Raw genomic sequence first — 24,156 nt, forward strand, 5'->3', positions numbered from 1 at the left:
GAGATGTGACCACACTTTACTCTTCAAGAAAAAGAAGATGCAGGAGGAGTCTCAATGTGGTTGTCTAATGTATTGAAAACTGAAACATTTCATTGTTGACATGAAAGCAGCTTTGCTGTGAATTGACAAAGCCTGTAGCTCCTTAAGTAGCTACACCACTCACTACCAAAGCTTCGCAACAGTATTTGAAGCACACAGTTGACAAGAACAAGTAGTTATATTCAGACAATTAAAATGACATACCGGCTTACGTATTTGGAAGACTGGGGTCCTCATTCCCATTTTTTATTTCTTTCTGTTGCAGGTAGTTGTTGAAAGGACAAATAAGGTATCACGCAGAGCAGAGCATTTATGATATGGTTCATTACAAGTTCTTTTACCAAAACTGTAACGTCACAACTTAAAAACAAAACAAAAACTGCAAACCAACCCCCTACTATTTACTGCCTTTATTTTAACCTCGCTGACAAAACAGGGTCTAGAATCAGTAGCATCAAACCCAGCAGTATAAAATACTTGACCAAAATATTTAGCATATTTTAGGACACTGCTGCAATTCAAGACTTGTATTTTTCTAAGAACTTACTAGAAAAGTGAATTTCACTGTTGAATGACAATGCTAAATCATCTTTCTCCCCCAGTTTTTAGTTATGATTTGCAGACTAATTATCCATTAACAAAGGTCTTGAAATTCTTGGCAATAAAATATTTGAAACATTGTATGCAACAGAGGTAAGTTATAAGTTAGCACCTGTGCAGTGGACCATTAAAATAATCTCTAGTTGACCATTCAGGATAGGCGGGCAGTTGTTAAAGACTAAGAGCAGGCCCAGCAATGGGTACTTGTGGAAGCTAATAATGAGAATTTCATGCAAAAACTAAAATCAAATGGTTGCTTGTGTTTTCATGCGTGCACATTTAATTTATAAAAGCGTGTTTTAAATTTCTAAAGCAACTAATTTAAAGTAAAACAGCTTTATGATTTAGGTCAACATTCTGTAGCCCTCAAGTACAAAAATATAAATACAAACTGTTTAAACAGTATCTTTAATGAGATTCTGGCAGTATTTTTTGTTTTTAATCTTAACAAGATGCATCACATAACAGGTCTGCCACTGAACTTGCTTAGAGTAAAATCAGCTTCAATATGAAGCTGTTATGGTATCAAAACCCTGCTTTTTACATGCTAAATATCTTCAGCAAGTGTGCACTTAAACACAGCAATGAACTTAACTATAACTAAATACATACATGAAACTCTGCTTGTGGAACATAATTCAAAAACTGGTTACAACAAATGATTACCTGCATTTTCATTAATTTAAAAAAAGATACAAATCATGCAAAACAACTCTAAAGATAATGTAAAGGAAAAAAGCTACCAGTGTTTGCAAGAAGTGTTCAACTAAACCAAAATTACATTAAATGAAATATGCGTATTTACTAGCACAGATCTATCGCTATTGCAAAGAAGCAGAGGTAAAGTCGTCTGGCTTTGAATGTCAGTTATACTGCAAAATGTCATTGCTCTTGCTTAATGCAGAAGCACATGCTTAGAAGCCCAGAACTGCTGACAATAGTTCTGCTCTCCCTAGGATCAGAGATGCTGCATGGATTAAAAATAGCAGAGATTTGCAAGGATCAAAGGCAAAGGCACCCTATTCAGTTAGCCAAAACGGTAGCATTCCCTTTTTCAAAAGCATAAAGATGGTAATGGGGCAGATGATAAACATTACTACAAAGGCAGCATTTTAAATGTTATCATTAATTTTCCATTTTGTAAACGCCATTCGCAGACACCAGCTTGTAATTGTTTATGTATAATATAAACCTGCAAGATGAACTTGGGATTTTATTTGTCCTGATTTACAAATAAAGACTATTACTAATGCATTAAAACACTACTTTCAGTATCTAAAAAGTTTAACTCTTATTTTCCAATATTTTACATCTCAGCTGGACTACCACCTCATATTGTTTCAAACATCTAATACTGCTTATTGGAATTTTATAAAAGTTGTACCTCATGTATTAAGCAGCAGGCAATAACAATGGTCTTCCCCAGCACAGCTGCATCTGGCTGGCTACTGAAAGATTAGGAATATTTCTAGAACACAGGAAAACTCATGCAGTTTGGTAAAGTTTGTCATAATTTCACAGTTTAAGTTTCCTTTAGTCATTGCACTTCTGTTGATAGTCTTGCTTTTTAAATACTATTCTGAATCTGAATTTGAACCAGCAACCTTCTTTTTCTTCTTTTTACCATGCTTCTTGTGCTTCTTTCTCTTTTTTGCTTTATCCTAAAAAAATAAAATGGAAGTTATGAGAAAATTGCCATCTATTAAATTCGACTAATGAAAAATGACAGCACAGAAAGCACAATTCTACAAAGACGTTTCAAAAGATGCTTCTGTAAAAACCTATGGCATTTCAGAGGAGATTTATACAAAAGGCTATTGAGAAATCATAAAAAGAAAGCTCTTATTTTATCCAATAATTTGTATTGGATAAAAATGATGGCATCCTTGATCCCAATGATGGCAGCCCTTGATCCCAATAAAAAATGAGCAGTTTTCAATTTATCTCCATCATGGTCTGGCTATTTCACACCTCTCAGCACCATCGCTATTCTATTTCCTCAACTTTTAAATGATTTTTCAATGCTTCACAGATTTCTGAGAGAATAAAGTGTTTGACATCTCATATATGTGAGAGTAACTAGGATGATTACAGATTTATAATAAGTTGTAATATTTACAGTGTAGTAAATATTAGCATTATGATCATGCAGAGATTGAGTCCTAAGGCTCGTTTCATGGTCTGGTAGAAGTGTACCAAGGAATAATTGTACACAATACTCTGACAAGGAACAGCATTAATGCCTCCATGGCAAACTGCCACATAACCTCTTATTGTACAGAAATTAGTGTTCCTTTTAGTTTGGTGCAAAGTAAAATATATTTTGACTTGATGCAATAAATGTTAAATAAATCTCAATTCATACATATCTAAAAAGGTAAAATAGTGACAATTTTTCCCTTAACTACACAGATGAAAAAGTGACTTCAGCAGATAAAGAGAAAAATGATGAATTTAGATTCACATGACTTTTTCTATAAAACATTTGTTACTGAAAAATGTGAAATTGTAAATTAACCAAGTACAGAATATTTATATCCTAAAACTACAGTATGAGTAGGAAGGATACTTGCTGTTGCTTTCTCTTTTTCCTCATTGCTTTTCTTCTTTTTTGCTTGCACCTAAAAAAAAATAAAATAAAATCAGATGTAATGGGACAACAGCTTTGGAAGTGCCATTTTATATGAAAGCTTGAGCTTTTGTTGCATATAAATGAACGATGGCACAACAGCGGTAAGACATGGTGAACAATAACCACTGACAAAACAGTGACTATGTTATATTCTAGAATAAGCATAAACATCCAACATGGGAACTTTCTGTTACTAAAATACAGGAGACCAGCTGAGATGTAGAGGTAAAATTATTAAGCTAAAAACCTGGTAGAAATTCTTAATGAAAAAAACAAACAAACATCACATTGGAACCTTTTAATGAAATTTTGTAATTCTACAGAAATACAAATCCTGAAAGTAGATACACACAAAGTTGAGAGTACAATTATTATGTCCAACATTTTTTTAATTCAATGGAAAAGGCAGCAATCTTGGAATCTTTCTTGTCTGTACTCTAATATTAGACAGAAATCTTGTGAAGTGTATCCCACCACTTAGACTCAATTTATTAAACTCAAAAGTATCCATGACAACTTGAAAAGTTTCAAGAAAATTAATTCAGAATAACCTGTAGGTGGTTGGAGTTGCACTAAACAAATCTTACTGTAAGTTTTTATTATAGAGAAAAATATAACTTTGAACATGCTGCACACTTAAAGTCAACTGTACAGAGCAGAACAGTTTCAATAATATATTAAATGTAAGCTATTTATTTACTCATGTGAATCAGTAACCTGAAATTGAGCTTTCATACTGACCTCCTCTGTCTGATCTGATTCTGATATGGATTCTGATGACAGAGGTCCGTCACCACGATCCGCCTTCTTCCTTTTTCTGTGGTGATTTTTGCCATCCTACATAAAGCATTGGTGAGTAAAGTGAGGCCCTTCAGATTTCATAAAACTTCCACTTAAAATTATATTGAAATAGTATTTCTAAGTTTTAAAATATTTTCAAATGTTGTATACATTAAACTAATGACTTGTCATCAGCAAATTACCCTACTGTTAAAATGCTTTTAGTGGAAATAAAATCATTTTGCGTGCATTGCTTTCGTTACCAAAATAGAGCAACTTTTTAAGAGTGACAGTATAATAGCATACTATAGCATCTTATTTTAAATAAAAATATGTGAAAGAGCAAGCATTTTAAACTAAAATGTTTCACCATTTTAAATAGTACTGAGTAAATGAAAATGTTGCAATATGTGCAAACACCGCAGCTTCAGACTCTTGCTTGTTTGTTGATAAAAGAAGCCCCATCCTACATGTGTCTAACCTGTATACCTTCAACACTTTATATAGGTAAGTCCAGTACATTTAAAGAGCAGTCTTAAAAAAAAAAAATCAAATGCTCATAATTTAGATGCTGCATGAGCTTGCTCCAACAAACCAGTTCTTAGGCCAGCTTTGGTCTGGACCAGGCTACTTTCTCCCATTCCACTCATTGAAGCTACTTTCTTCCATTCCATTTCTAAGGCCAGATTTGTAAAAACTCTTCTTAATCATCTTTTTCAATGGTGAAATCACACATCTCAACAATCCTATTTAGTCTATTATAGGTATCATAATCCTTTCCTAAAAGCACTCACGAAAAATACACATGATGTAGCCCATCTGAGAGGGCATCTTCAGATCAGCAAGATCTCTAGCCCTCCAAAGTACTCTGCTTTCAGAAGAGCTGTGGAAGTAGCAATACACCTTACCCAAGATTAAGGGGCTATAGTAGGAACTTGCTCTTTGAAGAGAAGATACTCAAAAAGAGTTGGTGGTGAAATAGAAGCAGAGCAAAGGAAAAAAATCAACACATTTGCCTTATGCAATGGAGATTTTATACATCAAACCCAATATGGTTGTCTGTAGTAGCAGAGAGCAACGTGGTAATAAAGGTTACTGGAAAGAAAGACTAGGATAGACACTGAAAGCTATTAGTTTACACACAGGAATAACTAAAATTTAAGTCAATGAGATTATTTACATTCAACATAATTGAAGAAGGAAAGTCCTCAGATGTGTGTACAAAATGGGTGAGGTATGAAGAAGGAGGGAGTGATTTCATGCTCAGAGAACAGAAATAATAATTTTGCTTAAGCTAGTAAAAAATTCTCTGTAATTTTTCAAAGCCGACTTAAGAAAATATATATTTATGACTACATTTAGATAAAAATACCTTCTGCTTTTTGTTACTTAATTGGCAATATCAAACCAGTATCCTACCAGGCATGCCATGGAAATATCATATGTATTTTTAGCTCAGTATGACAGTTAAAGATAAATCCCAAATACTAGAATGCCACAATCTACTACAGCAGATTAGATACTTTCTTCATTTAGCTTCATGAAAAAAACAGATCCAACAGTTTCCACTGACAGCAATTACTAAAACAGAAGCTGAATCCACCTAAAAGTCTATCTCAAATTTGGGGCACTGAATACCTTCTGATTATCTAGTTTTGGACAGAAGATTTCCATAGGTGTAAATTGAAGCATTCAATTAAAAAAAAGAATGGAAAGGGAAAAAACAAAAAGAGAGAAATCTATTATATATGTAAAATGATGTTCTGATGCAAGTATTTCAAAAGTAAAACTATACCTTCTCTTTTTCATGATCTTCCTTTGACCTCTTCTTTTTTGTGCTCTCCTAAGTAGAAAGAAAAACAATTACTGTCCAATAACACAGAGAAATACTAAAAGAAGACTGCCTCGTATATCTTCTCCACTTTTTTGTTCATTCAGTAAGCCTGTGCCTATACATTGGTCTACTTTCTTTCTAGTAAGTATAAAAAAAACTTTTAATTTAATATTTTATAACTACTACTCAGTCCACAGATACTTATTAGAAAGGCAGTATTCTGACAACTGATTCCCTGCAGTATCTGTATTTTCACAGATGGTGTTCAATTAAATAGCATATTGACAAGAACATCACAGAACATTTTATTTTTTTGAAGTGTAATTGTAGTATTAAAAGTAAACATTTGAGCAGCACAAAAGCTGCATATGTTTGAATTCAGAAAAATAGAAAAAAATGATGGTATAACATGTTTATGTTCTGAAGATCAAATATTTCTGCCAGACATTGTGGACAGTAGAGATATATTCCTGATCACATCTGAAAGATACAAGCACAGCTCAGCTACACTAAGAATGCATGACTTTGAATACAGAAGATAAAAATCAGGAAATGTAAAAGTCAGAAACATTTGTCTTTATAACGCAGATCAGGAAAACTTCCTGAGGGTAACATGTGCTATTTACCTTGCTGTCTGACTCAGATTCAGAAGTGGAGCTCGTTGAAGATTTTCGTGAGGAGCGGTACTTCTTTTTCCTTTTTTTCTTCCCTTGCTTCTTATCCTATCCATGAATGTTTTAGGAAAAAAAAGACAAAAAAGACAACCCTGAATTTATTTTCACTAGCTATTAAAGATTTATATTAAATGTAAAGAATAGGGAACACCAAATTCCTACATATTATTATGTTCTATTAAGGAATGAATTATGCTACCATTGATTCCTTCCGTCACTCTTCTGCACTGAAAAAAGAGTAAACTGCTGTAAAAATCATATTCTCCAGATTCCGTTTATCATTCAGATGTGTGCTATAGATCCAGACTAGCTGTAAGAAACACTTTATTCTAAACTAGTAAAAATGGTATGTTTGCACTCTTGTGATTAGATGGGGGGATTCTACTGAAAAAGCATACAGTTCAATGTTAACACAGAGATGGATCCAGATTACAAGCCAGCCAGCCAAAATTCATACTGTTAATGAAGAATTTCTTGAACAGATATGCAGTGAAAATTGACAACATTATTATATGTTCCAAATGCATCAAAATTGAATAGTTTTATGCAAGCCAAGGTACCCATCAATATGCTAAAATAAATTGCCAAAACCTGTGTTAAATAAGTCTCATGAAAAAGAGTGGGCTGGTATTTTAATCCATTTTTTTGTATGAAATATTCTTTGACATAAAAAACATATGCCACAGTGCAATTCATTTCCTATCAGTTTGATACATTACTTTTTTTTTTTTTTTCCCTTTTCTCTTTTTCTATAGCCTGAAAGCCTCATTCTGATTGCTGTCTAATCCCATGTTATTCATTTTTTTGTTTGCTTTTTATCTGGTAATACTGGTTCACATATGTCAAAAAAGACTGCATAAGGAAGTTCTTTCCACACCTGCAGCGTTTGTGATACTTTGCAAGCTTTCACAGAAAGACGCCAGTGCTAACGTTCCATTTCTTGATCAAAGACCTTAGTTCTATTAACAACAATTTCATAATTCACAACTGCTGACACTATACTAGATCTAAAGAGTATCTCCAGACAAGAAGTGTCTCTTCCAAAAAGTATGTGAACCTACCCAGTTTTAATCTACACTGACTTCAGAGTATTGCTGTGCATTAGTCTGGTTTCCAACAAATAGTTTTGCAATAAATCTCAGGTTCAAAAGATAAAACAGATTAACAGGTGCAGTCAATGAGTACTTACCTTCATTCTATAATGAACTACATAGTATCACTCTTGTAAGTGTAACTTTACTGACTGTTCAAGTTGGTAAATAGTATGCAACATTAAACAAATATTGGCCACCATTTCAGTGACCTGATCTATCTGGTAAAACGTTTACTCATTTTCAGTCACATCTTCCATGTTCAAAACAGAAATCCCATGTACCTCCTCCACGAATGATGGAGGAATTCTCTTAACAGCCAAGAAAAGACACAACTCCTCAATTAAACTCTTCAATTAAACCCCCAGCAAGCTGAGAACAATACAAATGCAAAATACAAAACATGTTAGATCCTGGTAATTTAGTTCTTACCTCATCTTCTGAATCAGATTCACTGCTGGAAGAATCAGAACTTGATGAAGAAGAGGAAGATGAAGACAACTTGACCAAACACAACAAAAAGTGAAGCTTGTGAGATGCAGCATTTTGTCCAGTAAGTAAGTAAAAGTCCATCCAAACACCTCTAAAATCTCTTCATTTGCAAAGTATTATCAAGAAAATTTTACTTCCAAGAACATGGTCTTCACATAGATTTTCTTAAATTGTAAAAAGTGACTTCTAATATTTTTCATGTGATAATATATATTTGATGCTTTCCCTCCCCACCCACATTTCTTTAAGCAGAAATAACGTTCTCCTTGTACAGAATAATCTACCTCTCTCAAAGAAAAAACAGGCAATTTAACATCCAAATTCAAAGTTAAAGCTATACCCCCTCTTCCCAAGACAACTTAAGCGACAAATAGGAACAATCCCAAAGCAAAAAAGCCCAGAAAACTGAAAATTTTGCTCACCCTACTAGATTTCTTCTTTTCCTTTTTCTTTTTCTTAAAAATAGAACAGAATGAATGTTATTTTGGGATCACATTCTTTTGTTGTGCATTTAGGTTTATGTAATTTAATGCTGACTTTCAAAAGCTATTTATGGCATTTTGTATTGCCAGCGCTGATGACAAAATCAGTTCCAAACTGTATTAAACTGAAAATAACTTACCTCTTTCTTTTTGGAGGAACTCTCGTTTCCACCCAGTAATTTCTCCCTGTGTTTTTCCAGTTCTTTCTTCCAATTCTGAAAACAAACCCAAACAAAAACAGTGACATGACCATTACTTCCAACAGCATTTTTCAAAAACCTTTTTCAAAATCCTATTCTTTACCTGAAGTTATAGCTTTCATAAAACCCACAGAAGATAAACAACATATAGTATTAACCAAGGCTATGATGCATTTGATGCTACAGAAAATTAATATTCATCCAATTATTATCTTAGGTCTCACCTTTATGGTCAAGTTATTTGGGTTTAATAGAAGGTCATCAATTTTGCTATTTGTGGCTTTGTATCATAGTTCCTGTTAGAGCACTTCAGCAAGGTGGGACAACCTACCAGAAATATGTGTATTTTGTCTAAGTTTTAAAATCAGTGGAAATAAAATTTCCAGAAAAATTCTGCTGGCCACTATTCAATGCATGGACGTCTCTATCTAGTGTCTGTTCTGGGCCTTGTCAGTGTTCTGATCAACAATTAGTCAGTGATCTAATCAACGATTAGAATATTAAATTACTATGTACATCTTCACAGAAATGCTCTTACCAAGCACACTGCCTGGATAAGTGTCTCCTTTGATTCCTCATTTTCAACCCCTCACAAGCTCTCTAGGTCTACCTGAAATCCCTCTTTTAAGAGCTCTGAAACATCTAACACCCCATCGTATCAAGTCTGCTAGCTTCAATCTGCTATTCCTGCTTCCTGTGTCAGGGGTGTGCTCTCTTCTTTATTATTATTATTCTGATTCTTCCTTTCCTTCCATTTAAGCCGTACTGGTATGTTATTGGCAGAGCAATGATAACCCAGATATTGTGAAGAAAGGAAAGAAATATTAGGAATTAAGTAGGATTATACACATGCAATGTAATATGATACACAGAACCCTGAGTCAGCACCCTGTGAATTAGCTAAACGGTGCTGCTGAAAGACATGGCAGATTAGCCAGGATACAGTGCTGCATGGAATGTGTTTCCACGAGCCAGGGCAGAATCTACAGGGTATTGCAGCAGGTTGGGTACTTTGATTTAACAACTACCTGGAGCTACCTGGAGTCTCTGACTACAGCCTGTGCTTTCTTCGGCAGACATTCTCTCTTAAGTATAAACAGATTGTGCTTTTTAAAAAAAAAAAGTACAGAGAAGAACATCTGTCAGTAAATGGCACCTCATTCACAGACTTGTAACCCTTTCTGTCACTGAGAGATTTGTGCTTAAGAGCTTTAGGAAGAACTCATGGCCACTTCATGATTCCCTTCATTCTGCCATGGTAAAAGGCTGCTACCTTCTAACCATGCCACTGTCATTTATTTTATAAAGGAAAGGAAAAGACAGGAAAAGGACATGATAAAATACTAAATCAAACTCACCAAGCTAAAACTCACAGAGCACAAAACAAGTGATCTCCTCTGAAACTGATACTAACCATCTGAAAGAGTACTTCTCACATGAACATTTCTATGTTATTTATTGCAAATTTTGGGAGCTGGATACAGACCATGACCTCTGTATTGATCAGAAGGATTTATCCTGACATAATGATCATGGTACGACAAGTGAAGCATCTTTCTTTATGTGTATTAAATGACCTGTACACTTTCACCTGAGGAAGTGGTTAGCTGCAAAGGTGAGAGTTCGTGAGTCTGTTGGTGTAGCTGATCCTGCTGACCCAGGAAATAAAGCAGGGTAAGTCATCTTTGACACCGCTTTGTGTCTAGCATTAGCAGATTTGAGGAAAACTCTAAATTTGAATTCAGATCTTGCCAAAGAAGAGAAGGAGGAAGTAAGTTTGAAAGTGTGTAGGCTTGATCAGGGGGAGAAAGACAAGAGGAAATGGCCTTAAGTCAGCACAGGGGAGGTTTAAGCTGGATATTAGGAAAGATTTATTCACTGAAAGGGTTGTGAAGTACTGGAACAGGCTGCCCAGGGAAGTAGTTGAGTCACCATCCCTAGAAGTCTTCAAAAAACATGTAGATGTAGTGCTTAGTGACATGGTTTAATGGTGGACTTGGCAGTGCTAGGTTAAAAGTTGGACCAGATGGTCTTTTCCAACCTGGATGATTCTATGACCCTCTAAACATTGGCCTAACTTCTTAGACAAAAAGGTGTAATGAGCACAAGAATCATGCCCTTTCAATAACAGAGGAGGAGCACTATCTACTTCAACCAGAAACTCTTGTGCAATGACAATGACTGCTGCTTGAAGCTTATCCCCAAACAACAGAATTCAAGAAGGGAAGAGAAGTGTTTAACTGATATATACCAATTTCTTCCGATGTACACAACAAGAGTTATACATGAAACTTTCTCACAGCATGCTGATCTCCAGTTGTATACTGAACACAAGTATGAGAATAGCTCCAAAGAAGGGAACCAGCACAGCATGTAATCAATTTAGGATGAGAAAGAAGTGTTATATAGGCCTATTTGGATATTCAAGGCCATTCTTTGTGCCTTCTCCCATATCACTATCACATGTACATTCCTTGTCAAAGGAAGGAGGCTGTTTCCAGTAATACACCTCTTTCCAATATGTTTGGATTGTGTGACCTTAAACAACTGAAGATTAGCACAACAAACTTCAGTTTATCATACTAGGAAATGCATGAGTCTTATTTACTAATGTAAACATACGCATTTGTCTGGCTATATTAACATTTATAAAGTTCATATTTTCTTCAGCAATATTTCTCAGAACTTTTTAAATTGTGTTTTTCTCTAAATCACAGGTTGCTCTTCCTCTACCTTAATATTCAATACAAACAAAATAAAACACTGACTCATTACAAGGTTGTGTGAAGTGAAATGTTATGTGTACGTGGTGGTGTTAATGATAAGGGAGGAAAACCAGCGTGTAACACGGATTGAATATTAACATCCTAACAACATTACCAACCTCATTCATCTTTTCTTCAAACTCAGCCAAAGCCCTGGATCCTTTCTTTTTCTTTTCTAGTTGTTCTTTCACTTCTTCCCTACATAAAAAGGATAATAGATCAGAGTTGTTGTATTTTCACAATTAAAAATACCTTCTTCAGTGTGTAACTTTTTGAAGTTTTTTTGAAGTTTAACTTTGGCTGAACTTCCAACAGAAAAAAGAACGAAAGCACCTTAGATGTTATGAGTATGGTAACCTAATCGTAATAATTTAAGAATGGTAGCTAAATCCCTCTGAAGGATCTAAAGCTAGCTTTGCAATTAGGTAAATTGTGCTCTAATTTATTATGAGAGGAGGTGAAATGGACTGAATGTTAAACAAGTTGTTGATAATATCTGCGAGTAATTTTGTTGGGTATGGTAGACTATGATCTAAGAATATACTAGTAAAATCTTTTTTTCTGGAGATTACTTTGTTTTAAAATTGAATACATCTGAAGGCTTTAGGTATTAGGATTTGTGAAAGAGGTAAGATAACCAACATTTTCCTCTTCTTAGAAACTGTAGCCAAAACATTTAAAGACAAATGAGAAATAATTATTTCAAAATTAAATACTATTTTTAAAAGAGGAGATTCAATACATATTTAGAGAAGAACTCCTTGGCCAGAGCTAAGGAACCTTTCAAAATGTATTATTGGGTATTCTGGGGAGGAGGTAAGCTAACTGTGTCATCTCAAAAACAGAGAACAAATCTTGCACTCAGTACGTCAAACAGGCAGACAAATATTGCCACTTACCATGTTGGTCTTGGCCTGTTCAAGTAGTCTTGTATTGTTGGTCCTGAATTTTGGGCAGGACCTCGTGCTCTGGCCATAGCTATGGGATTCATATAAGCCTTGAACATGAAACAAGAAGGAATACAAAATTCATCAGCTGCACTACATTACCAAAACCTGTCCTTGTCACTCTTCACACAACCTTTTTCTCACTCGCTGAAAAACAATTCTGACTTGTTCCTAAAAATATAGTATTTAACTAAATCAGGCTGATTCAGCCTGACAGAAAGACCCTGGAAAGAGCTTTCAGTTTGAGTTATGCTGTGGTAGAATGAACTCGTCCACAAAAAGACCATGTTCTTTACAGGAATTCTCCTCCCTGCACAATGATTTTGCAAACTGAGTACAGTATCATGATTGCTGAAATATTCTTCCTTGGGATAGGGAAAGTGAGATTTTATTTCAGCTTTTACTCTCTGGGACAGCTGATACCTAGGCCTTTAAAGTTCTGCTCAAAACTGATGATAACAGATTCAACACATTCTGAACGAAATTATGACACCCCACAAGACCCTTGCTGTAACACCAAAACAAGTGAGTGGTGGTGCTCAGCTACAATTATGCAATTATATGAAACTTCGGAGACTTAGGGCTATTTCAACAACAACAAAAACATCAATTTTATGAGGTATTCCATTCTTCAGACCCACACATTCTCTTCACATTCACTCTAAAAACCTTATTTCTAGGTTCACCTGGTAAAATCCATATGCCATCTCAGCCATAAATGAAAGAAATCCAAGCTAACTAACAATTACTCAATTTTTATTATGCTGAAAATATTTTGTTCATGTTAAATGAAAGTACATAGCTCCCCTTGTCTCCTGGGCTTTTATCACTATGGCATCCCAGTGCTCCACAATTACTTTTGCAAAACCTAAGACAAACGCTCTTACTGTCCACAGTTTGGAGATGATAAAAAATAGTAAAAATAACGACCGGCTTTAGTCGCCCAGTCTGAGACCAAATGCGTGTATGTATCTTTTTAAGAGTTCTTAGCATAGTACAGTTTCCAGCCTCATTCATTCCTCACTCCCAACACGAGACAGGGACCCGGCAGATGAGGCTCTTTGCCCATCCCTGAAGCACAGCATGGCCACTGCCTCTCCGGTCATTCTCCCCACACCAGAAGCAGTGGTGGATTTTGGGACCGGCTGGCAAGCAGGCTGGTGGCCTGGGGGTGTTCAGGCTACGTTTGGTCCCGGAACAGGGCAGCAACTGGAGGGCAGCTCTGCCCACGCTGGTTTGGGTCAGGTCCTTCGGGTGGTCCACGCTGTTTTACTCAAGTTCACAACTCTAAGGATGACATTTACTGCCACTTCTTGGGGGGCTGTTTGTTCATTTTTTGTTTTGTAAATTCACACAAAAAGGTTAACTAACACGGGCCAATAAATGCTAACATTTGCCCATTTGAATGGGTTTTATCTCAGCTCGGCACCTTCTTTTGCAGCCAGGTGGATGTGTGCACTCAAGTAGTTAGAACACTTGAACATGCGTATTCATGTTTTTAACTCACGCGTTTTATTGTATTGCAAATTGATAAATGAGTAGAAATCTTGCACTTGAATTAAGCTTCTTCTGAGTTGAAAAGGAGTTCCTTTAGCAATGCAGGAAAGTGGTGTTTGAACACTGTTTTCATTAAACAACGATAATTTCAGTGCACTAGAAACAGTGGAAAAGACGACAAATTTAATTCATGACTTGGCTTACTACAATGAGCAAACTGAGTCAACTCTGTTTGGTTACCATTCAGGAATTCGTATCTGAAAGCTCTAGCTTCTTACATAATTATTACTCCTAAAAAGATTTTCTTGCTGTTCTTAAATAAAAATTAGCTGGTTTCTTACCTGAACTAACCCGAAATGGAAACAAATCTCTCTACCTGCAGAAGAGGCTACAGCTGCCAAATTCTGCTTTTCTACTTCCTCAAACCGATTCCTGATAGCTAGCTAGCAAGCTTCCTCCATTCAGTGGCACACTTTCTTTTCACTTTCCAGCAGCATAATGACTGAATACTGCTCTATATTCCACAATTCGGAAATGTACGTCTTAAAATGTTCCTATGACTTCAAGCAAGTTTATTTATGAATAATTACTTTGCCAATAAGCATTTCTTAGAAGTATTCATACTACCTTGCCAAACTGAATTTCACTAGCCAGAGAGTGTACAGAAATACACCCTCCACAAAGAAAAGTGCTTGTCTGCACATCCATTTTCTTCTTCTGGCAGTTTGCTCAAGCAGTTATTAATAGATGTTTTATAGCTTTCGTGCTCATGAAAAGCACAGGGCACCTACAGTTGTCTGGGGCTCTATGGGCAAGCAATACAATCTATTATTGCCTTGCAAGTATCCTGCAGGTGGGGAAAAAAATCTTATTTTCCTTCTCCAAAGAGTCAAAATGACAGCAGCTTTAGGAAGGGCCACGGGAATGAAGTAACAGGTGGAAAGCTCTACAATCACACAAGTGAAGCAAGGGGCCCTGTATCGTAATTTGCCTGTACGATCAGCCATCACCATCTGGGTGGTGTTTATGTCCATCTCGTCCATTACACGGTGTTCCAGCAAGGGAAGCAGAAGTCTTCCTGAACAGAGCTGACTACAAACTCAGAGCATGTACTATAAACAAAGAAAGGGGAGAAATAAAAGTCTCAAGACTTATTTTTCATCATAAAACTCATTCATTTTAGATTTGGGCCTTGTAATGCCTAAGTAAAAGACAAGCCTTAGGTGAATGCTACCTGGTAGGAACAAGTTTAACGGGAAGGGAGGGACGAGTGCAGCAACGCGGAATTAGGCGCTGCAACCAGGGCTATTTTCGGCCTTCTGACCACAGGCTCGGGGTTAGCAGCGTGCCGTGTAAACCTAATTTCACTCGCTCGGGTGCACACACGCCGAGTGTGCGGGCACACCGCGGGGCGATCAGCACAATCAGCACCCCAGATGCAGTCCGTCCCCCCTGGGGACACCGCGTTTTTACCGGGGCCAGGCCTGCACCTCCACCGCCCCTGTACCCAGCTGACAACACGCCCGCAGCCCGGCGCCCCCCGGATCGCACCGGGCTCTGCCACGGCAGCCGCAGGCCTGCGCCCGGCTCCCGGCCCGGGGGCGTCCCGAGGCCTCCCCGGCCCCCGCCGAGCCCTCGGGTGCCGCCGGTACCCCCCCGGAGCGGGCCCCGCCGCAGCGCTGCGGCCCCGCCCGAGCCCCGCGGCCATCCGGCCGCTGCCCCCCCGCCGCTCGCACTCACCACGCGGTTGTCCCGCTTCCCCATGGCGCCGCCGGGAGCCGCCCAGCCCCAACCCCGAACCCCTGCCCCGTGCCACGGAGGCCGCGCCGCAGCCGGCCCTGCTCGGCCCCGCTCAGCCCCGCGCAGCCACCCAGCGCCGGGCGGCGGCGATGGCGGCGGCCCCGCAGCGCCCCCTGCCGGGAACGGGGCGCGAACCGAGGCCGGAGCCGCCTGGAGGCGGGCAGGGACGGGGGGAGAGGCTGGAGGGGGGGAGCGGGGGTGGCAGACTCCGCACCGCGTGGAGAGGGGGCTGAGGGTTAAAGCGAGGGGAAATGGGAGGACGTGGGAGCTGCGCCTCCTGCCAGGAATAAACGTCCCAGGAGGGGAAAAGGTGCCGTCGTGAGGTGTTTGGATTAGAGGGAATGGCCTCAAGTTGCACCAGGGGAGGTTCAGGTTGGAAACGAGGAGACATTTCTTCTCAGGAAGAGCAGTCAGGCGTTGGGATGGGTTGCTCAGGGAGGTGGGCAACCTTGAGTGTGGGAGACAGAGGGACCTCTTTTCAGTGGTTTGTGGGGACAGGACAAGGGGCAATGGCCAAAAAATGGATCACAGGAAGTTCCAAACCAACATGCAAAAGAACCTCACGGTGAGGGTGATGGAGCACTGGAACAGGCTGACCAGGGAGGTTGTGGAGTCTCCTCCTCTGGAGATATTCAAGTCTCATCTGGATGCCTACCTGGGCAACCTGCTCTAGGGAACCTGCTTTGGCAGGGGGTTGGACCCGATGATCTCTTGAGGTCCCTTCCAACCCCTACAGTTCTGTGATTTTGTGATTCTGTGGTGGCATCACCATCCCTGGGGATGTTCAAGGAAAGGTTGGACGTGGTGCTTAGGGACATGATTTATTGGGTGACATTGGTGGTAGGGTGATGGTTGGACCAGATGATCTTGGAGGGCATTTCCAACCATAATGGTTCTATGATTCTGTGTTACACTGATGAGAGGCTAGAGCCTGACCTGGAAAACGTCATGTGGAACATGTGGAACAACGTAGATAAGGCTGCAATTTGCATGGTTCTGCAGTTCTGCCACCTAACCTAACCCATAACAGTGGCCTAAAAGAAAGCTGGAGAGGGACTCTATCAGGGAGCGTAGCGATGGAACAAGGAATAATGGGTTTGAACAAATGGAGGGGAGATTTAGATTAGGTGTGATGTGAGGCAGAAATTCTTCACTCAGAGCACAAAGCACACATGGGAATTAGGGCTGAAGATGCGCCTTGTTTCTATACTTTTCTGTAAATAATAGAATTAAATTACTTAAAAAACAGTGTTAAAAATAAACCCAGGGCACAGGATGGGAGGTGGAGGGCAGTCCTTGTGGCCAAGGAGCAGCTTTTCTCTCTGGCAAGTCAAATGGCCTGGGACAGCCAGCCCCAGAAAAGGGGCCCTCAGCCCCTCCAACCCTTCTTCTTCCACACGAGAGCATTTTCCAGGCCGCTCCCAACACAGCTGCCTTTGGCCACACATGGGCCACTCCATCACAGAGGCTTGCTGAGGTCACAGTGGCCACCACTGCCCCGCCGTTGCTGTGGACCCTACAAAACAGGACCCCTGCAGATGCCCCACTATTCTCTGAGCTTCTAGGCCCTCTGACAGCCAGCTTGTGTGGCAGGAAGAAGACTAGAAGCAGCAAAGTGAGAAGCAGCCCTCCTTGGTGTGCGAGGACAGCAATGCAATCCAAAGAAGCACCAAGAAGGAATGCAGCTAACAAGATGTGTCATGGGCAGAGAGAGAGCACCTGCAGCACAACTGACACCAGTGCCCGAGGGACCTCTGGTGCCCAGCCCACAGACACTTACAGGTGGTACCGTTGGCACCGCAGTGATGCCGCCATACAACGCCCCCTCAGCCATACAGCGGCAGGGGGCCTGGCAGTGGCAGGGGGCCTGGGCCTTCCCATCAGTGCAGTGGTGGTGTGGAGTGAAGGCAGGAGCATCAGCCAGACAGCTGCATGGAGACGAGGCGTGCCTATCATCCAGAGTACAGCATGGGACCCAGCCATGGCCATAAAACAGATGGCAGTGCTGAAACCATGCATGGAAATGAACCGCACAGTGCCATGGGACCTAGGCATGGAACTGGACGACCCACTGGTTCAGCACCCTGGCCTGAAAACATTCCTGATGGAAGGCATCCAGTTTGGGCAGTCCCGAGCAAGGACTGGCTTGTCCTTCTTCCAAACACCGTGGAGCCCATGGAACTGGATCCACCAGAAGAGGTGGAGGAACTGATGGAAGTGGGTCCACCTATGCCAGATCAGACCTAGGACTACCCTGGCATGTCTTTGCTCTCTGCCATCAGAGAGCACAAACAACATCGCAGGAGTTCCTGGCGAGCTCCCTACTCATCGCTCAGGCTCCGTCCCAAGCATTAGCTTGGAGCCACCAAACACCATGGACATCCTGCAGGCTTACCTGCAAGATGTCCCAGCAATAAAGAACTCTTGCTGATTCTCAGGGGTTGTGTTGAGTGCTTCTTTCCCATCCCCAAGCCCTTGAGCGAGAGGTGGCATCCCTTCTACACAGAGCCTCGAGGACGAGCACAAGAGAGGACCCAGCTTCCTTCTGGCTGCTGCACTAGGGTGATGGGAGGAGTCCCTGAGGGCCACTGTGCACCTTTAAGACTTGTGCAAATAGACTGAGGGGTGAAAATAGTAGTGTGTAAGCAATTATGGGTGGCTAATTTCTTACATTAGGAGTGAGTTTCCAAATGTGAGTAATTGGTAACGACAGACATGGAGAAGGCTGAGGTACTCAGCAACTTCTTTGCCTCCTTTTGCACTGGTAGATGGGCTCCGCAAGTCTTTCATTTCCCTGAACCCCTATATGGAGGCTGGGGAATCAAAGTCCCAGCCACTGTAAGTGAAGAGCAGGTTTGAGACCACCTGATGAATCTAAACAGGTACAAGTCTATGAGACCTGGTGACATGAATCCCAGGGTCCTGAGGGAACTGGCTGATGGAGTTGCCAAGCCTATCTCCATCAGAGTTGAAAAGTCCTGGCATTTGGGCGATGTCCCTGGTGAGTGGAAAAATGGAAACATCATGCCCTTACTCTTCAATAATTAAAATAAAGAATTGAAGAAAGAGCACTACTCTTCAACAATTGAAATAATTAGGAGACATTTCTTCTCAGAAAGAGCAGTGAGGCATTGGGACCGGTTGCCCAGGGAGGTGGTGGTGTCACTGTCCCTGGGGGTGTTCAAGGAAAGGTTGGACGTGGTGCTTAGGAACGTGGTTCAGTGGGTGACATTGGTGGTAGGGTGATGGTTGGACCAGATGATCTTGGAGGGCTTTTCCAACTTTAATGATTCTATGATTCTGTATGAGTCTATTTTTTTATTATTATTTTTATTTTTTCCCCTCCCCTTGACCCACCTGGTGGTCAGTTACAGGTGCGACCTCTTCTTTGTTTTCTCTTCTGTGGATGCATACACTAAGGTGCCATGAAACGGCAGCCTGTCCTGGCACAGAATTCAATGCAACAGGCTCTGTTTGCCAAAACAAAGGAAAAAAAAAAAAAAAAAACATGGGGAAAAAGTACTTAATCATCATTCATTAGCTACCTGTGTGTCTAGCAAGCAAAGGAATGTCGTAGTACTGATGTTAGGTTAATGCAAGGGCTAGGAGACTGAGAGTCACTGGCATCTCCTTGCTCAGAACTTCAAATGTCCTTTTTTTTTTTTTTTTTTTTTTTTTTTTTTAAAGGGTACCATTAAGAATGACTGCATGTTAGATACAGCGTTGTAAAAACGAAGAGAAGTAACCACATGTTAGTACTTTAATCATAGGAAGCATGAATGAGCCTCATTTCTGAAACAGCGTTGCGGTTGATCAGATCGGATTGGGTTGAGCAATAACTAGAAAAAAATGTTGAGTCCATGGGAACTGGTGACTTGAAGCCATTTGCCACAAGCAGGCTCTGAGGAGCTAGAGGAAAGCCGAGGAGCTGAATACACCAGAATCGCAAGGAAAATTTTCTCAGTTGTGAAGAAAATTTACTGTGGAAAATTACAGCATTAGGCAGCAAGGAAGGAGAGTTTCAGCTCCTCAGAGCGCAACTGGTATATCCTAATGTAAGGATTACTCCAGAAACACATCAGGCAGAAGTTCTCAGTGCCCAGGAAATTCATCAAAGACATGAGCAACAAATTCCAGCAAAATGTATGCATGAAAGAGGCCTCTGTATACAGAAGGGACAAAAAATAACACACCACAAACAAACAAACAAACCCACAACCCAAAACACCACCACTGATAGGTGTAAAATGATGATTGATACAGATATTGTAAATCTTGCTGCACATCAGTAGCTGGCAGACAAATAATAGACAAAGACAACACATGTAAGCAACTCAAAATGAGCGCTTGCTTCTACGCTGCTAACAAGCGTGTGGTACCTAGTGTCATTAGATCATTGTGAGGCAAAGGGATCAGACCAGTTATGTGACTAATGAGGACAGTAACACTTGTGCTTATTTCTCTGTAGTATTTTTCTTAATGGATTTCTCATAATTTTATTACCCTTCCATTATTGAGTTTTATGAGCCTCCCGTAGCTCACTCTCTCACAGATGAGGGCTAGGAAGAAAATTCATGTAGTCAGAGTTTGTTCCACAGCTGTCCACAGAGGGCTGAGGTTTCTCCTGGGCTAGCAGAGTGCTATCAGAGAGAGAAGACATTGAACAGTATCCAGGTCTGTACACCTCTTGTTTAATCTGCCAAAAATTTCTGTGATTTTTCCCTTTTTTCAGCATGTGCTAGCCGTGGCTGACATGGGTTGTGACGGTGACTGTTCTGGGACAACAGGCCTCCCTCCCTGCGGCTGATGATGTGCCTGTCTCTTGGTGGACTGCTGCTGCATCCTCTTATGAAGTGTTTAAAGGCTAATTTGGAATGTCACATGATGTAAAGGTGTTTAATTTAGTGTTGCATTGTATCTGAAGTGTATAGAAGTGTTACGGGCTTTCACGGCTCCTTGTACTTTCTAGGGGCAGTACAAAATTTTGGTTTTAAGTTAAAAAATCCTTTGTGGTTTGGGGGTCTGGTTAGCTTTGCAGTCATTTCCGTCTCGAGCTTTCATCCAGAAGTGGAAATCTGTTTGGATGCCTTGGCTAATGGTTTTTAGATTCTGGTGGGTCATTTGAGGCCCTGTTGGTCGAAACTGCTTTTATCCTGCTCTAAAGAGCGCCTAATGGTCTTTGCAATAAACTGAAGCTTTATTTGAGCTGTTTAGCCGAGGAGGTTTTTTTGGTTGGTTAGGAGTGAAGACAGAAAACATGCATCTGGTTTTAGAGTTTGATGATGTGCTGTTTTTGTGTTTGACTCGAAACACGTACTTTTGCCATTTCTATGTACTCAGAAATGTTACTAGTCATATTTGTAGCCAACCAAGAAAAAAACAGCCAGCCAGGGAAGTGTGCTTGGGATCTGTAAAGATAGATGAAAATAGCAGAATCTTTAGGAAGACACAAATAGCACACGTCTTAGTGCAACAGTTGGATTGAGTAACATTCGGGGAAAATAAAGCATTTCATGAATGACTGAGAGCCACCATTGCTTAATTAAAGCACAATTTGCCTAGCAAACATAACGTAAAAAAAGAAGATTTCAGTAAAGACAGACAGTGCTGAACTAAATAGCCTTCATAGCAATTGCAACATTTTTTTTTTTTTTTTTAATTTATTTATTTTTTAAATGGAATTCATCCTAGGGAAACATGAAAAGAATTCAGAAATGAGGACAAACGAGATAAGATTTTTTATAAAAGTAAAGGTGTATGGTGGGATGCTTGAAAGAGCGTGAATGTGCTTGTGTTTGTGTGACTGGTTTTGTGTACATTTGTTTATTTTCTGTAATACCCAGGGTGTTGAGAAAAACACCTGTGAACAGAAAAACTAGAAAACAATGTTGCTATTTTACTGTATTTAATATACAATACTTACTGCATCTGTATTCATTTTACATTTTTAGATAAAAGAAAAATATAGCTCGAAAAGTGAAGTAAACTTTAGGAAAGCAGTTTTAAATACAAAACAAATTTCTTGCCTTTTTACTTTCCAATAATTTGGGAACAACTAAAAAGAACCTGACACCGTGAACATTTTTATTATATTGGTTTTCATACTGAACCCTCAGCACCCAACAATAAATACACAACTTTGCTTCTCTTGCACTGCCAGCAGCAAAACGTTCAGTTCCAAAGGACTGTAATTCTGATATAATACAACATTGATAACCTTCTGTGTGCCTTAATTTAATTTTGCCGTATTGACACATGAGTAGTTCTGCAGTCCACCATCTTTACAAACTTTTAAAAGCTAAAGAATATGTTATATGGTAAGGTGCATGCTTGAAAGAGTATGCTCCGATGAACTTCAATGCAGTCGATGTAAAGTAGCCCCAGCTGAGGGTGTTCCTAAAGCAGAAAGCCTCATAGGGTGAAATTTGGGACACAGAGCAGGCATGCAGTTAGATCAAAGGGCTTTGTTTGAAAACTTGCAAAGAGAGCTCTAGAGTTTCCAAAGTGTTTGCATTATTTCCCAGCCATTCTGTACAGCAGAAACATAGTTTTCCCAATGCGTATATGGTAATCAGCAGCTGTGCAAGAAGAGGAGAGAGGCTGCAGGATTTCATGTACAGCAATGGTGCAATATTTCTATATACCACAGTTTGCATTTTGTAGCCCCTTGATGTAATATTTATGAGCAAAAGGTAAATCAGCGTATTTAAGTAACAATTCAAGAAATCACTGTTGCAATTTTATGCATCACTGTAGGTCATACTGTATTTCACACAGAGGTGATTTTAATGCTGAACAAAAAGAATGTAAAGAACACTGAATAGTAATTAGCACACAGAATAAAAATAATGATGCACCTTTAAAAGAAACAGTAACACACGCACCTTTTCATGTTTGTACCCTGATTAAAAGAACATCTTGAATTTCAAGTATGAAGTGATACAGTGAAATCATGTCCCGTGAATAGGCATCAATGGTAGTCTAGGTAGTACAGTTTGCACTGATAGGTAACTTGCCACCTTGCAAAATAACATCCTACTGCATATGTAGGTAAAGTGACTTGAAATGCTAAAACTCTAGGTGCCAGCTGGTTCGCTGGTGTAAGCTGGAACAATGCTGTAGAAGTCAACAGGACTATGCTGATTTTCACCAGCAAAGTATGCGATCTAAGGTGAATTAAGAAAAAAAAATATTTGAAACTGCTTTGCATGTTTCCCTTGAATAATCAAGTCCTAGACATCTCCAGAGCAAATGATATTACAAAAAGCAAAACCAAAAGAGCACAAAAGAAGAAGCCAAACAGCATTAGGTGCTGTTTTAACTTTTTGATTTTTTTTTTATTTTATTTTTTATTTTTTGTAAAATCATTCCGAGAAGTAAAGGCACCGAGGCATATTTTGATTTCCTAATGGATGCTGGCCTGATGTAATATCAATTAATAAAGTTACTCTGGAAGTGTCTCAGAAACTGTCCTCACTGTAGTATTTTGTAAACCTGAAAGCACAAGTTTTAATAAGGCCTTTTGCGACTGTAACTTATCTTGCAGATTCTGAAACAAGAATCCCGTAAGGGTTACAAACAGGCTTAACTTTACACAATTCTGTTAACTTCAGTGGAATTTGTAACATGTAAGTAAGGCACACATGGAGTGTCTGGAGCAGTGAGAAGTGAATCTTATTTCTGATACATTTCTGTACCAGCATCGTGCTTTTCTCCACATATCCCAATGCCACTAAGTGCACTTCCGAACTTTTTTATACCAAAGTAATGAATAGGAAATTTGAGAGAAATAATGTTACTAGAATTAAGATTTTTGTCACGCATTACCATTTATATAGTATTCTTGCCGATTTACTAAGCTTAAATATCTTTATATAGACCTGAGCTGCCTGACACTGAAATTTGTAGACTTAAAGGGTCAAATACTTGGTTTACTTTAACTGTAGTCAGTGGAGTTACAATGAGAGTAAATTACACTAAATGATTTAAAACACTTTGAAACCCCAATCCTATTTCATGCAATTGTCCATGCACAAAAGAATATCTAAATTTGCTGCCTTCGTGTTTTTGTATAGCCAACAATCTTTTTTAAAGCCCAGACGGGCAATTTTATTGCTGCATAAAATGTACTTCAGTTACAAGATGCTACTCAAACATGGCCCCTGGTTTAAGCATCTGGAATTGACAGATACCTGCTGGCACTGCTACAAACAAAATAAAGCCAAAGGCAGCCTATGTAATATTTTCTAATTTTAATTTTTCAGACAACATTCCCCCACTATTTGTAAAATTAGCTCTACAATAGCATTTCAAAGTAATCTGC

At 39.4% G+C, this 24,156-nt stretch overlaps 1 protein-coding gene and 1 long non-coding RNA gene across 2 annotated transcripts; one reads left to right on the top strand and one right to left on the bottom strand.

Annotated features, from left to right (window-relative positions):
- Positions 1–247: 247 nt before the first annotated feature.
- FAM133B (family with sequence similarity 133 member B) lies at positions 248–15,903 on the bottom strand. The gene is made up of 11 exons (XM_035318731.1): positions 15,774–15,903; positions 12,489–12,586; positions 11,709–11,787; positions 8,765–8,839; positions 8,565–8,597; positions 8,083–8,151; positions 6,512–6,607; positions 5,847–5,894; positions 4,013–4,108; positions 3,213–3,260; positions 248–2,300 (listed from the first exon to the last, which is right to left on the bottom strand). Exons 1-11 carry the CDS (start codon positions 15,795–15,797, stop codon positions 2,214–2,216), a joined length of 753 nt encoding a protein of 250 aa, XP_035174622.1. The 5' UTR covers positions 15,798–15,903; the 3' UTR covers positions 248–2,213.
- Positions 6,606–19,948, top strand: LOC118162533. The gene is made up of 3 exons (XR_004748501.1): positions 6,606–6,772; positions 13,982–13,987; positions 19,937–19,948. It is a non-coding gene; the product is annotated as an uncharacterized LOC118162533 (long non-coding RNA).
- The last annotated feature ends 4,208 nt before the right edge of the window (positions 19,949–24,156 follow it).

This window comes from Oxyura jamaicensis, chromosome 2, assembly GCF_011077185.1.
Source record: "Oxyura jamaicensis isolate SHBP4307 breed ruddy duck chromosome 2, BPBGC_Ojam_1.0, whole genome shotgun sequence".
In the NCBI taxonomy this organism is placed as follows: domain Eukaryota; kingdom Metazoa; phylum Chordata; class Aves; order Anseriformes; family Anatidae; genus Oxyura; species Oxyura jamaicensis.